The following is a 14433-nucleotide window of genomic DNA, read 5'->3' as shown; positions in this document are numbered from 1 at the left end:
TCTGAGAGCAGAGGCAGAGTGGTGGATATTTGTGCACATTTAAAGTCTAGAGTTCCTGGTTAGTGCTTTGGAAAGGGTCTCCTTACTCCATTGTTATTGGCAAAATAAAAAATTCTTCTTCTTTTTCTGCCTGTCTCCTGTGTCCTTTTTCTGATCTCTGAGGTTGTATAACTCTCATTGCTGCGAGGCTGGGAAAAATACATGTGTGGGGGGGTGCTATACTTATGACTGGGGTAAAAGGTTTCATGGGATTCCTCCATTGGGTCCCTAGACTTTCCATGTACTTTCCACCAACTAACCCTGTTATGTCATTGCCTGAGATCCTGATGGATCCTTGATGGATGTTATGTCGCCACCTGAGATTCTTGATGGATTGAGATGAGGTATGAGTAAATAAAAATAACCCCCCATCTCTACAGGTGTCAGCACTTTCACTTCCACTATTTTACTGATTGTCCACTGACTCCGTGAAGTCGGGGCCTGGGATTCGATCATAGGGTGCAGAGGCTGTTGATGCAGGTGAGGTAGGGGGTAGAGTGATCCTCAGACTGGAAGTCAGGGGATGGGGTTCTATACGTAGCTTGCTAGCCACATGACCTAAGGCAGATGATTCAGTCCTCCTAGGCCTCAGTTCCTAATTGGTCAAAGGAGATCCTGAATTTGGACGCGCTTTGTAGACTATTAAAGGTTCCCCAGCAGGTGGGGCTTTATGGTGGTGGGTACTGTGGCTCAGGGCCTGGCCACTTCACACTCCATTTTAATGCTGCTCCATGGAGAGGGTGAGTGTCTTCTTCCTCAGGGAGGCTCAGGATTGACCAGACAGGGCAAGGCGTGGGAGGTGTGCCCAGGAGGGACGTGGGAGAATAGTCTACCCAGTGCCGCCTCCCTGCCCTGTACCTGGCTCCTGCTGGCAACCTGAGTCCTTGGTCTCCCAAGCTGATCCTGGAATGTAAACCCCAAGCAAAGCACATTCTTTAGCCGGGTCACCAGCTCCTGGCTCTTGGTAAGGGAAGACGGATCCAGTATTTCTTTTGACCCCGAATGACACCAGCACGATCTGGTGCTGAATGGCTGCTATTACAAGGCTGGATTCATTAGCTGGTTGTCACCCACAACTCATGAAAAGCCCAATTCTGACTGGTCACTCCTGTTAGAGCCCATGACAAAGGGGAGAGGGAACCCAATCTCCAAGCAGGGGGATTGGAAATACAGCTTATTTTCTGGATCTGGCTCCTTGTGTCAGCCAAAGGCCGTAGAGGAGCTCAGAGGAGAAGGGGGCATCGTAAAGAGTCCCCTCAAAGCTGGTGCTGTCTCCAGACTCTTTAGTTTTTGACTTTCATGCAGGGAAGCTGTGGGAGGATATTGACGCTCCATAAGGATGTAGTCAGATCCGTGGACAAGAAAGATTTCTGAAAGGGCAGAGGGAATCTAGCAGCCATGTGGGGGGTGGGCTGGAGAGCCTGAGGTGGGGGAACCAGAGTGGGAAAGCTACTAAAGTTGTCTTCATGTGAGATGACGAGGGTCTGGACTAAGCTGGTGGCCATGTGAGGGACAGAAGAGAGGAGATGAAGTCACTTGTGAGCCAGGGTAGAGCCAGCTGCCCAGCGGTGCTAGAAGCGAGGTCCTGAGGTGAAGTAAGACCATTCCAGCCCCCTTATACAGGTGGGGACCCTGGATCTGGAGTGCGGGAGGTTGGGAAAGGGATTTGTAGGTTTCTGTGCCCTTATAAAGGTTTGTTTCTGAGACTATGAATTGCTAGGCTGAGATTAGGTCCAAGGCCCATTTTCTGCTGAATGGCAAGCAGGGTGCCCCAAAGTCCTTGTCTCGTCCTTCAAGCAAGGAGGGCAGGATGGGTCATCTCCTGGAGATGGTGAGTGGGACCGTAGGTATCCCAGTCCTGCTGGCACAGCCCCAACAGCCCAGTTAGAGCCCTGGCAGGCCAGAAGGCCACCAGCTGCCAGCCTGCAGTTCTTCTGCTCAGCGCAGGCATGCTGAGGGGAGGAGGACAGATTTCTTCCCCAAACACCCAGAAAACCTGTCAACTGAGAAGTGTCACCAAGTGTTCAGACACTTGTCTGGCCTCCAGCCCCTCACCTCACAGACCCTCTGAGTCATCTGCCAACTATTTCCTTTTTGGAGAGGGAGGTGGCTGGAAGGTTTTCCATGAAAAAAAAGAAACTGTCTCCAGAGCCAGGAGAGTCCAGTCTGGCTAAATTAGGAATCGGGCTGGGGCACTGGGTCTTTCCCCTCAGGGAGGCATCCATTCATTTACTCAACACATGTTTATCAAGTGCTGGGTCTGTGCCAGGCATAAACTAGGTGCCAAAATTGTGAAGGGACGTCAGAAGGACCAGGATCCCTCTCAAGCTCAGGAGTTCTTGTGGAAGTGACTGGACTCCTTGGGGTCTTGGTTTCCTCTCCTATGAAACAGACTGATCCAAGTTTTTACGAGGGTGCAAGAGGTCCCTCTAGACATCATGACAAACTGCGGCACAGGGTTCTGGAGGGCGGGAGCTGCAGAGCCAACAACCCAAAGAAACAGATGATGCTGCAGTGGTAAGGACCGCACGGGATTCTGAGCCTGGGTGTCTATGCTGAGTGTGCATGCATGTGTGTGAGCGTGAGTAAGAGCAAAAGTATGTGCGTGAACAGGTGTGTACAAGGGTGTGTGGCTGTGTCTGTATAAAAGTGAGGGGTGAATGGGCGTGGGAGATGTGTCTGCGAGTGTGTGTGAGAAGTGCGTGTGTGTGAGCATGAATGAGTATGCGCACATGAGACAGAGGAAGAAGGGAGAGTGTGGCGTATGTGTGTGCAGGTGCGTGTGTGAGCATGCGAGTTTTGGGGCAGGCTGGCCCAGGTTGTGCTCGGTGGAGTCATACAAAGCTCACCTGGTATGACACAGCAGCCGCACATGACCTCCGAAGAGCTCACCCTTGGGAAGACACACACTGTGTCCTCTGGGCTGTGGACGGTGGGCCCTGCATGCTCTGCTTCATGGCATCAGGAACAGGGCCCTGGGGGTTCTTTGAACTGGGTACACACCTGCCTGGGGAACTCAAATGAACTGGAATATTTGGGAAAACAGCCCATAGTTCATACCATTAAAATAAGGAGGATCATACCATGGGAGAGAAAACAAACTCTGAATGAAGTTAACTCAGGACAATAAGACATTTTGCCCTTGTGGCTGGCTCCTCCCCTGTCCCCAGGGATCCTCTCCCCTCCTCTGTGGCTGGCTGCCCTGCGGGTGGGGAGGGATGAGGGCTGAGAGGCACAGCCAGAACAAGCGCATCATTCTCATGTCCACCTGCCCCAAACCCTTCCTCTCGAGGCATGGACCCCCCCACTCAAGCGAGGGCTGCACAGATGCTAACTTGCTTTCTAACTTCTTTTTGCACCACTCCCCCAAAAGCTCTCTCACTGTGTGCACTTTGGCACCCCAAGTCTCCCTTCCCTCGAGGCCCAGTGACAACAGTGGGCTCCTCCAGGATCCTTCCCAGAGTAGCTTCATGCTCAGGGGTCTCTTGCTCTTCATTCATCCATCACGCGGTATTGCGAGTTGAATTGTGTCCCCTACAAAGATATGTTGAAGTCCTAACCCCTGGGACTTGTGAATATGACTTTATTTGGAAATAGAATCTTGGCAGATGTGATCAAGTTTAAATGTGGTCATATTGGATTATTGTGGGCCCTATAATCCAATGACTGGTGTGCTTACAAGATGAGAGAAATTTGGACACTGACACACAGGGCAGAAGGCCATGTGAAGACAGAGGCAGAGACTGGAGTTATGCAGCCACAAGCCAAGGAGTGCCAAGGATTGCCAGGGACCACCAGGATCTAGGAAGAAGCAAGGAAGGATCCTGTCCTCCCCACCCCCACCACCACCCCCAGAGCCCCCAGAGAGAGCATGGCTCTTCTGACACCTCGACTTCAGACTTCCAGCCTCCAGAATCATGGGACAATAGATTTCTGTTGTATTAAGCCACCTAATTTTTGGTATTTTGAAGTTAATACACATGGTAACCTCCATCCGTGCAACTCACCTGGGTCTTTGTGTGTGCCCACCCTTCAGCTCATGCCTGGGTCCAGCCTTGCCCCGTCACTCCTGTAACCATTCATCCTGACATGAAGCTTCTGCTCACAACTCAAGTTCTTTTGAACTGGAGGCTTTGAGCTCAAGGCTTTGGGCCTGTTCTGGAGGTCACAAGGGGATATGGATGGCTACACTGACTCCCCTTTCTGATCCTCTCACCGCAGGGCTCAGAGAGCAGTGCTGGGGCAGGGGGGAGGGGGTTGCACACCAATCGGGGTTAGATTTCCACTCCTACCACTTATTAGCTGTGCACCTAGGTTAGTCACAGGGTTCCCGGTTCTCAGTTTCTTCTTCTATAAAATAAGGGATGCAAAAGGTCAAGCCCATGCCACCTCCTGTGCAGGAGCTCTGCGGGACATAAAGCCCAACGCAAATGCAAGAGATCAAGATCCTTAGAAAGAAGTCCTGGAGGAGATGAGGTGATGGAGGGCGTGGCCTAGTCCACCCTCCTGCGGTCTGAGCCTCCTGGCACTGCCTGATGGCCCAGCAGATGGACCCTCCTCCAGAGAAGGGCTGGGAAGCTTGGCACGCTCATTGTACCAGGACTCCAATCCTAGTTGGGGTTCTCTCTGATCTTAGAGGATGCTTTAGTGGTTTCACTTCATTTTCCTCGGAAGAGGAACTCAGAATGTCCCATACTACAGAGGAACAAATCTGAGCATGCTGCTTCTGCACTTAAAACTCTTAATTTTCTCCCAATTTCCTATATGCTTAAAGTCCAGACTCCTTAGCAAGGCTTGTAAGGCCTTTCTTGACCTGCCTGCCTGCATTTCCAGCCCCTCCTCCCCCCATGTTCCCCTCGGTGGCCTTGAGAACACCTCTCCCTCTCCCTCAACACCAATGAAAATAACTGCAGCCCCTCACTGAGCATGCGCAAAGCACTTTACACATAGTACAGTAGGCAGTTCTTCACCTCATACTGAGACCTTATTTTGCTCATTTTACAGGTAAGGAAACTCAGAGAGGTTAAGCAACGTAGCCAAGATCAGTTAGTACAGAACAACCATGATTTGAACCCGTCTCTCTAGCTTCAAAGCCTGAAATTATCCTCCTCTGCCTGGCTGGTCTCCTTCTTCTTTCAAAGTGCAGTTGAGATTTAATTTCCAGAAACCCGCTCTGACCCCTCCCAGTGGGTCTCAGCTCTCTGCAGCCACTCTGGGTGGGGCACCTCTGGGTTGCATTAGCAAAGGCTGACACCGATCAAATAATAACTGCATTCTTGATCCCCTGTCTTCCCAAGACCACAATTGCTGGAGGACAGGAAACCGAAGTCCAACAACAAGCCAGGCATGTCACAGGTGGTAAATGTTAAACAACGGTTTGGAATAGCCAATGGAATGAAAAAATTGGAAGAGAACTTTCCCTGGCATATAAATTTAGAAATATTCCATGCTCATTTCACATTAGAGAGCCCTTCCCAGCCTTTCCCTGCTAATCCTCACATCCACTCCCTGGGAAACAGTCTCTGTCCTTCTGGGTTTAACGTTTTGAGCCGTTTACATAGTAAGGTGCAGTTGATCTTGCCTTTCCTATGTGCTGTTTCACTAAGGCAATGCAGTGTCGTGGTCACAAGTTTTGGAATCAGACCTGGCTCAGTCTCTAGCTTGTGACCCTGGACAAGTTGTGGAACCTCTTCGAGCCTCCGTTTTCTCATCTGCAAAATGAGAGGCTACCACCTGCCTCAGAGCTGATCTGAGGATTGAAGGAGATGGCAATATCTTTGCTCTCATTTTATAGTCTGGGAAATGAAAACAAAGGTGAGGGGCCTTCCCACAGTGGGAGGGTGATGGGAAAGCTGCTGGGGGTGGGGGAGTGAGGCCTAGAGCTAGGCCATCCGACCCCAGGCCCTGTGCTGCTACCGCAGCACCATGTGCTTTAATTGACATTCTGTTTTTCCCTCACTCCTCAGTGAGGCACCCCCAAAATCTTCCCAGAATGGACTTCCAAGAGTCAAGTCCTCAGCAGATACCAGCTCCAGCCCTGAGCTGCCTTCACAGGTTCCAGTAGCTAATTCAATCTTTCAGAGCTGGCTGGTACCCCTAAGGTTCCAACCATTTAAAAATGGCTCAGTCCCATCCAAGGATATGGGGCCATTTTGTGCCCTTAGAAAGACACCCTCTACAATAAGGCGTGGCTTCCTCTTGGAAAGGGTGGAGGCACTCCTGTTTGTAAACACCTTTTTGGGGAAGGGGATTGGGGAGGGGAGAAGGGAGCAGTGCAGAAATGGAAGCGGAATGAGGAGACCATACCAGGGCTGGCCTTTGCAGCAGCCTCTCCTAGCATGCTGTTCTATCCTTCACAGTACCTGCAGCTCCGCCACCCACTTTTTCTAAAGATCAGTGAAGGGAACTGAACCAAAATAGGGGATCCAGAAGCAATAGGGAAGGCCTCTCCCCAGCCTGCTCTCTAGGGGGCACCAGCAGACACAGGATGCCTCCTAGTCCTGGTCAGACGGAAATGCTGGGCCAGCAGGTGGCAGTGCCCTTCTGGGACCCAAGTAAGGAAAAAGCCCAGGTACACAGAGAAAGGGAGGAATATTCATATCCCTTAAAGATCTAGGCTCCACTTGTCCTTGAAGATCCAGCTGAAGGTGTCACCCCCACCCTCACGCCAGCGGGCTCCCTCTGACCCCTCAGATCCAGATAGGTGATCCTCTTCTGTTCCTGCCTCATGAGAAATAATTATACCATCAAGTGAGGATGAGTGTTACCTGACTCCTCCACAACCTTCAGGACAGTATGATACTCATTTTTGTATTCCCAATGCCAGCACAGCTTTTAAAAATAACTGGGAATCAGAAAGAGGTGCTACATAAGCTAAAAAGAGGCACATTCTCCAGGTTTTTTTTAAGTCAGTGAGCAATTCCCTTCCTACTTTGGGTAAGACAAAAATGAGCTTCAGCTCAATGAGCTGGGGCTAGACATGAGAAGGAGTAACCTGAGGCAGAAGACTGAATGAGTGCAACCTTTTTTTAAAACATACATGGAGTCTCAGTGCAAGAGAAGGAAATGCACTGTTTTTCTGGAAGTGGGGCAGCTGGTGGTGGTTGTGAGAATGTGGAACTCTGCAGAGGAAACAGCCACGAGTAGGTGGTCACGTGGGGCTCTATTTAGCCTGAGAATGCCAGAGGGACCGTTTCATGGGTCCCCTCTACCCATCAAGACACCCTTCCACCCCATCCCTGTATCAGTGTGTCAGAGAAGATAGGAATATAGATTTTAATTATTGTGCTGCTGCTATTAACCAGAGTGCAATTAATCCATCCTTTGTGGATTTTGATGCCACAGTGTAAATAAGAAGGTTTCACACAGAAACACTCTGGGTACCTCCGATGACAAAAGGGCCAGGCCTGTGGTGGGGAGGGGGTGGCAGAAGGCAAAACAGAACAAGGAGAGATGTGGGGAGCAGACGCAGGGCCGGGGGTCTGCTCCTTCCCCATCATCACGTGCCCAGCAAGGACTCCAAGAGCAATGAGTCCTTCCTGCCAAGGCTGCTGACCTGGACTGTCCACGTGAGCTTGACTTCCCCTCCAGGGCAGCTGCCTCTAGCTTGAAGTCCAAGTCTTGCTGAGCAGACAAGGTCTAGGGCAAGCCCACAGTTGATGGCCAAATGGAAAAGGGATAGAAAACAAGGGAGAAGAAAGGGGTTTGGGAACCCCCCCCCAATCATTCTCCATTTTTCTTCCCAGAAACCCTCAAACTAGTTCAGAGCTGGGGAAAAGACAGCAAAAGCAGCTCATCCCCTGGGTCAGAACTGCCCTACCTCCTGGAAATAGGGGGAGGTGGGACTCACAGCGGGGAGACGTAGGAGATATTCCTGTGCCTTTCGGTGCCTGGGCAGTAAATGGAGACTCTCCCCAGAGGACAGCTGAGCTCCAACCTGGGGCTGATGGAATCGTCTGCACTTCTTACAGTTTTCTGGGATTGGTAGGGCTTGGAGGTGAAGGGAGGTCACTTAGAGCCTCAGGGCCTGGCCCCCCTGGCCGCTAACAGGAACTGGCATCCTAAGAAGTAGCCCAAATTGCTTTGACAAGACTGTTCCTTATGTCAAGGGTGGAGTGATATAGTCCAGGGCAAAGGTGCTGGGCCCAGGGACAGCTAGGAGTCAGAGACACACAGGGCTTCCACCGCATCACTCAGACCCTGGTTGACGCCCCCCACGGCCAGGAGACAGTTCTTGACGACAATGCTGGAGCAGGCACAGCGGGGCGTGGGCATGGCAGGGAGGACCTCCCATTTGTTCTTCGCCGGGTGGAATGCTTCTGCCGTCTCCAGGACAGTGGGTTGGTTCCCTGAAAGCACCAAGGGAATCAGCCCTTACAAAGGAGTGCAGCCCCCAATCCATGCCCCACAGTCACCCCACCTGCAGTCCCCCTCCCTCGGCAACCCACAAGCAGAAGCCAAGCAACCTCAACTTCCTTGGCTACAGGATCGCTCCTTCTTCCCTGTCCTGGGCCAGTGGCTTTTGTCAATCAGCCACTTTGCCCCTCCTACCTTTCTCCTGTCTTTCCATCTCCTTAGTTAGCTTTCTTTTCCCACCCCTTGCTTTTACCATAAGTTTCTAGAGCACTACTGCCTCCCTCCTGCCTTTTACTAAAAAGACTAACCACATGGTCTAGATCTCGTGGTGCTTTCATGCATGAGTAAAGTGGGAGTTTGTCCACACTGAGTAAACTTGGGGTGCCTGGAAGCCCCACCGCCCATCTCTCTCTTCCCTGATGATATTGGGCTTCCCTCCTCCAAAATGCCAGTAATCTCTGGGAGGGGTAATACATCAAATCCCAAATGCATTAGAACAATTTGTTTGATCCGATTACTTTCCTATTCCATGAAAAACCTGGGTATACAAGGAGAAGAGATGGGTCAGAGAAGGAGGACCAAGGCTAATCCCCTCCACTCTCTGGCTCCACTCATTCCCAGATAGGTTCCAGGGATCTGTGTTCAGCAGGTCTGTGCTGCATGGTTATCAGTACGTTGCTATTACCTCTGGGCCTCAGTTTCCACTGTGTAAGAGGACAGAAAGACCACATTTGGAGGCCATATATGCACAGGTAAAATCCAGGCTGGCAGGAAGGGAATGTTTTGAATTTTTTGGAATAAAGCAGTAGGCAGGTGGTGTGCTAGAAGCCATATCCTCTCTTGCACATGCGAAGTGCCGAGGATCACTGAGCACCAGAACCACAATACATTCCAGCCTGGAAGTTCCATCCTTACCCAGTCCCCCGGCTACTATGACCCGTCCACTCAGAGAGCCTGCCACAAAGTCTGCCCGCTGCTTCTTGAGGAAGAACGAGCGTTCCATCTTCAGCCATCCCCCTACAGGTTGTGGATAATGGTGAGATATACAGAAAGAATGAGAAGCTGACCACCCCCACCAAATACAAACGGAGGCTGGCTGGTTAGCTCAGTTGGTTAGAGCACAGCCTTTTAACCCCAAGGTAACGGGTTCAGATCCCTGCACCAGCCAGCCGCAAAAAAAAAAAAAAAAAAAAAAAAATACAGATGGAGTCCCAAATAGCTCTCACCCAGGGCTGCATCTCCACTCCATCTACCATTTGTTTTCAGGGCATACACAGCTCCTCCTGCTGTTTGAAATGACATTCTCTGTGGCCTCTGCCCTCTCCCATGCTTGCTGCAATCTAGGGAACCAAAATCCCCTGCAATGAATCACCTTGTTCCAGTTCTGTTCTCACAGGCCAAGCTGGAGAGGAGACTAAGAGAAGCACTGAGTACAACAGTCAGGATCCTTCAGTTTTTCCATCAGTAAAAAGTAGGAAAAATCCCTCCCTGACCTGGTCCTGCTTGGATATTATAAGAAAAGAGACAATGTAGAAAAGGCTTTGTTAAAAACAACCAACCAAGCCAAAAGGAACCCTGTACAAATGAAATAATTTGATCCCAAGAGTAGCCCTGGGTGGAGAAGGGTGTTGAGACTTCTGGGAGGCTCACCCAATTGGGTAAGTGACCCTGGGAAGATGGTGGGGACGGGGTTAAGGTGGGGGGGAATCAGCCATAAGGGAAGTGGGTAGCCAGAGCTTCCACAGGGGAGCCCTGAGAGACCAGGGCCAGGGGCTGGCACCCAGCTCACCCTGCTCCATGTCAAACACGTCCATCGTCCTCAGGAACTTGGGCTGCCGGTAGAGCCGACCCTGCCGCAGGCCTCCCAGGCTGTATAAACAGTTGTCCAGGGTCACAAAGCTGGAGAAGGCCCGCTTACAGGGAATGTTGGGGAACTTGGTCCAGGAGCGAGTCTCAATGTCAAAGACCTCGAAGGCGTTGACCGCATACTTGGACTGTCGTCCCCCTGGAGGCCAGAACAGGGTGGAGGTTGGGCAGAAGAGCAGTCCCTGAAGACAGGGACTGGGTTTCTTCTTCCGACTGTTGCTCTATCATACAGGCAGCTCCCTGTGCGGTGGGCAGCATGACTGTCCCCCAGTGCCAAGGAGAGACTCAGTGCATAGGCACTGCTTCCCACGGGGACTGACCCAAGGGAGGGAAGGAGGGACAGATATGGAACAGGTAACCTGTCCTTACCCAGCACATAGATCTTGGAGCCTCGGAGGAAGGAGGTGGCCGCATATCTTGGGGTGGGCATCGGTGCTAGCGACACCCACATGTCCTTGAGCATGTCATAGTGTTGGAGGTGGTTGTGTGGACGGAGGTCCAGGCCCATCCCACCTGCTGCGTATACTCGGTAATCTAAGAAGAAAGGCCACACACACCCCTGGCTCAGCTCACAGGCACCATGAAACAGGCCCACCCATCACCACCATGACCCACCATGGCCAGGCCAAGTTCCCAACCACTGTTCTGCCAGAGTGAGCCATATCTATGTCAGTGTGGTTGATGGCACCATTCAAGGTCTCTGCCACAGCTGAGCCTGGGTCTTTGTGAAGCCATGGTAGGACTGCCTTCCTTGGTATCCAGCCCTAGGCTAGGCCCAAAATACTAAGTCCTGCACAGGGGAAGACTGAGGTGAAGTCCAGGCCTGGACAACCCTTCGCAGGTCTTGTCCCCTCTACTGTCCTCCTTCCTGGACAGCCAGAGGGGAAGCCAAGAGGACCAGCAGCTGGCCCTCACTGTTTCTGGCTCTAAGAGACCTTGTTCTTTAGGGTTATTGCAGGGAGGCACACTTCTTCCTTAAACTTTCTAATTTTACTGGGGAAAAAAAAGTCTAAACCCAGCCTGAAGCTAGGAGATGGGGCCTGACAACTAGGAATTCACTTTATACAAGATCCACCCCTCCCATCCCTGTGTTACCTGAAACACCTCCTCCAGGGAATCCCTCCACCCACTCCACACTACTGCTTTGTGCCCAATTCTTACTCATCCTTTCAGATCCACCTGGGTGTCCCTGAACTGCAAGGCTGGGCCGAGACTACGGCTCAGTGCCTCCTGAATGAGGGCATCTCCGTTACTCTACTGGCCACATATTACTGAAATAGTCTTTGTTTCTTTCTTCCAATAGATTGTAGGTCCTTGAGAATCTGTTAATCTGTAGCCCCAGAATCTGGTACAATGCTTGGCACACAGGCATGTGAATGCTTATTAAAACATTTGTTTTTGTTTTTGTTCTTTTTGGCCTGTACGGGGATCCGAACCTGTGACCTTGGTGTTATAAGGCTGCGTTCTAACCAACAGAGCTAATGGGCCAGCCCCTAAACTAACTACTGAACTCACTTAATGACACAGTTAAGAGCACAGACTGGATCATCACTTACTAGCTGTGTAACCTGGGGCCAGTGATTTAACCTCTCTAGGCCACACACTGCTTCTCTCTAAAATGAGGATAAATAATAGCACTTATCCCATAGGACAGGTTGTGAGGATCAAAGGGGTTAATATATATAAAGCACCAATGGTAAGGACTCAATAGATGTTAATTCTTAATCCTTTAGCACCGTTTATTGAGGCCTGGGGATGAAGGGTATTTTTTCTCTCCCTTGTTCCCCATGGGCCTCCCGGCCTTCTTACTGGAGGTCATGGAAGCCCCACTGGTCACCCTATCCTCAGGGATTCTGGACGAGAGTTCCTCTCTGGTCACCTTTATTGGTCATACCAAGGTTCTCCAAGGCAGGGACCAGATCTTCTGCCTCCTTCCTTTCTCCCTGGGGCCTAGCACTGTGCCGGGAATGGAGCAGGTGCTCAGTAAATACTGTTTCCTGACAGGCAGCTAGGATGGTTTAGCAGAAGAGGGAGGGAAGGAGAGGAGATAGAGGGAAGGTCACATTTCACTGCAAACCTGTCAGGTGTGTCTGAACTTGGGGTCTCCTAATTCCTATTGGACTATTTCCTATAAAACCTTTTGTGTTTTAGCAAAAGAGCTTTTGGAGCCCCTCTATACTCTGGGCTGTACTAGGCCCAAAAAGAATAAAGTGAGGGGCTTTGAGAGAATGAAATGATCATCGTAAAACTATGTAGTCCACACATGCACGCCCTGAGAACATGGTGACCCTGGGCAAGATGCTGCAGAGTACAACCCTCAGGAACACTCTGGTGTTCGCGTAGCATCTCTAAGATTGGGAGGCAGAGCAGGAGGTTGAGACTGGGAAGAGGGACCTGTCATCAGGTTCCAAAGCCATCTGGGTGGGGCCTGGTACAACGATGGAGGGAACATTCTCAGGACCCCAAATAGGTGTCTGGAGGTGGTGGCACCTGCAAGGCAGGTTTCAGGGGATGGGATGTGACAGATGGAGGGGAGGCATTCTGCTGAATGCAGGAGTCTGCAGAGACACAGCATTAAACTTCACAGCCCACGCCTCTGGCTTTCCCCTCTGGCAGCAGCCTGCCCAGCTTGTTGGGCGTAGTTCTGGCATCAGATGGAATTACTAGACACTTCACTTGCTGAGCCTCAGTTGTCCCATCTATAAAGTAATGCCAGTGGGTCCCAAGTTTCAGTGTCTATTGTGAGGATCAAACAGGATCAAGAATGTGATAATGGGCCCCCAAATCAGTGTTGGTTTCCGTTTCCCCCGCGGCTCTCCACCCGCTTCTCTCTGCCCACCTTCAGCCCTGGCCCCACTTGCCTTTGGCCGTGACAGAAATGCCCATGGCGGCCTCACGCAGCACGCTCCTCTTCTTCCACTTGCCCTCATCGATGTTGTACATCTCCACGACCTTCAGGGGTAGCTGATTGGTGCCCACACCCCCGATCACCATGATCCGCTTCCCCAGGGCGGTGACAGCCACTCCGGCCCGGGCTGTGGGCAGCGGGGGCAGAGCGGTCCACTGGTCGGCCTCGGGGGAGTAGACCTCGAAGCAGTCCATGGGGACGCCGTTGTCGTCACATCCCCCGATGGCATAGACCTGTCCCCCGGTCTCCAGCAGGGAGCAGTAGACCCGACTGCTGGGCAGTGGCGCCAGGCGCTTCCACTGGAAGTCCTTGACGTTCGGCACCTCCATGGCAGCCCCGTGGGCCCCGTCCGCCGCGCCCCGGTGCCCGCGGAGCGCCAGGGCGCCAGGGCAGGTGCGAGCCCGGGCTTCCGCGGGCTACTCCTCGCCGGCTCCCGCGTCCCTTCTCGCCGCCTCCATCTGGCTCCCGCCCGACGCCGCTCGGCACTTCACCGGCCCTCGAGTGTCAGCGGTCCGGCGGCGTCCACGCTTGGCCCTGCGGGAGGAGCCGGGCGAATCACGGGCAGCCGGGGCCGCGCGCCCTGGCCGCGGGAGAGCTCACGGGCGGGCTCCGCAGCCCCCCGCCAACTTTAAAGGGCAGACGCGGCGGCCGAGGGCGCCACCCCGCGGCGGCACCGCGCCCCGCACCGCTTTGTCCCCAGCCCCGCGCCTCCCGCGGCTCGAAACATCTTTCGGCGTCCACGCCTCCCTTCCCCCCCGCGATCTGGCGCCCGCGCCCCCGCGCCACTTACCCTGCGGGGCCCGAGCGGCGCGGCGGCCGGGCGCAGACAGCGCGTTACCCGGCAGCGCGGGGCCCCCGCCCGGCGGCGCTGGGAGCCGGGGAGAGGGCGCTCTGTCCTTCCCCAGCCCGCACAGCGCTGTCGCACATGCAGATGAGGAGAACAAATGAGCAGCAGGAAGGAGAAGCGGAGCCGCCGCAGGCAGGAGGCCGGCGAGCCCGTCCACACACATCCCCACCCGCAGCAGCCACACCTGTGCAGGGATCCGCGTGCGCCCCGCGGCGGAGCGAGCCGTGACCTCTTTCCATAAGCCCGGCCCCAACGGCCCGCGGGGGAGGGAAAGGGCCCGGTGCGGCGGGAGACGCTCACCTTGTCTACAGGGTCAAGGAAAGCGGGGCACCAGAGTCAAGGACCCAGACGAAGGGGATCAGACTCCCTCCGGTGTGGAGGCGGGCGTTTGTATTTGTTTTGGATGAGGAGGCGGAGA

At 53.0% G+C, this 14433-nt stretch overlaps 1 protein-coding gene across 1 annotated transcript; it reads right to left on the bottom strand.

Moving 5' to 3' along the window:
* Positions 1 to 8159: 8159 nt before the first annotated feature.
* KLHDC8A (kelch domain containing 8A) lies at positions 8160 to 13497 on the bottom strand. Its single transcript, XM_063115186.1, has 5 exons — positions 13122 to 13497; positions 10630 to 10794; positions 10184 to 10399; positions 9310 to 9411; positions 8160 to 8387 (listed from the first exon to the last, which is right to left on the bottom strand). The coding sequence occupies exons 1-5, from the start codon at positions 13495 to 13497 to the stop codon at positions 8194 to 8196; spliced, it is 1053 nt and encodes a 350-aa protein (XP_062971256.1). The 3' UTR covers positions 8160 to 8193.
* Positions 13498 to 14433: the final 936 nt, after the last annotated feature.

The sequence above is a fragment of the Cynocephalus volans genome, chromosome 11, assembly GCF_027409185.1.
Source record: "Cynocephalus volans isolate mCynVol1 chromosome 11, mCynVol1.pri, whole genome shotgun sequence".
In the NCBI taxonomy this organism is placed as follows: Eukaryota; Metazoa; Chordata; class Mammalia; order Dermoptera; family Cynocephalidae; genus Cynocephalus; species Cynocephalus volans.
This window is presented reverse-complemented; position numbering and strand designations above follow the sequence as displayed.

Coding starts and splice junctions, on each gene's coding strand:
- KLHDC8A (XM_063115186.1), bottom strand. CDS start 13,497: ATGGAGGTGCCGAACGTCAAGGACTTCCAGTGGAAGCGCCTGGCGCCA. Junction 10,400..10,629: donor CTCCAAGATCTATGTGCTGG/GTAAGGACAGGT, acceptor TCTGGCCTCCAG/GGGGACGACAGTCCAAGTAT. Junction 8,388..9,309: donor CATAGTAGCCGGGGGACTGG/GTAAGGATGGAA, acceptor TGGTGCTTTCAG/GGAACCAACCCACTGTCCTG.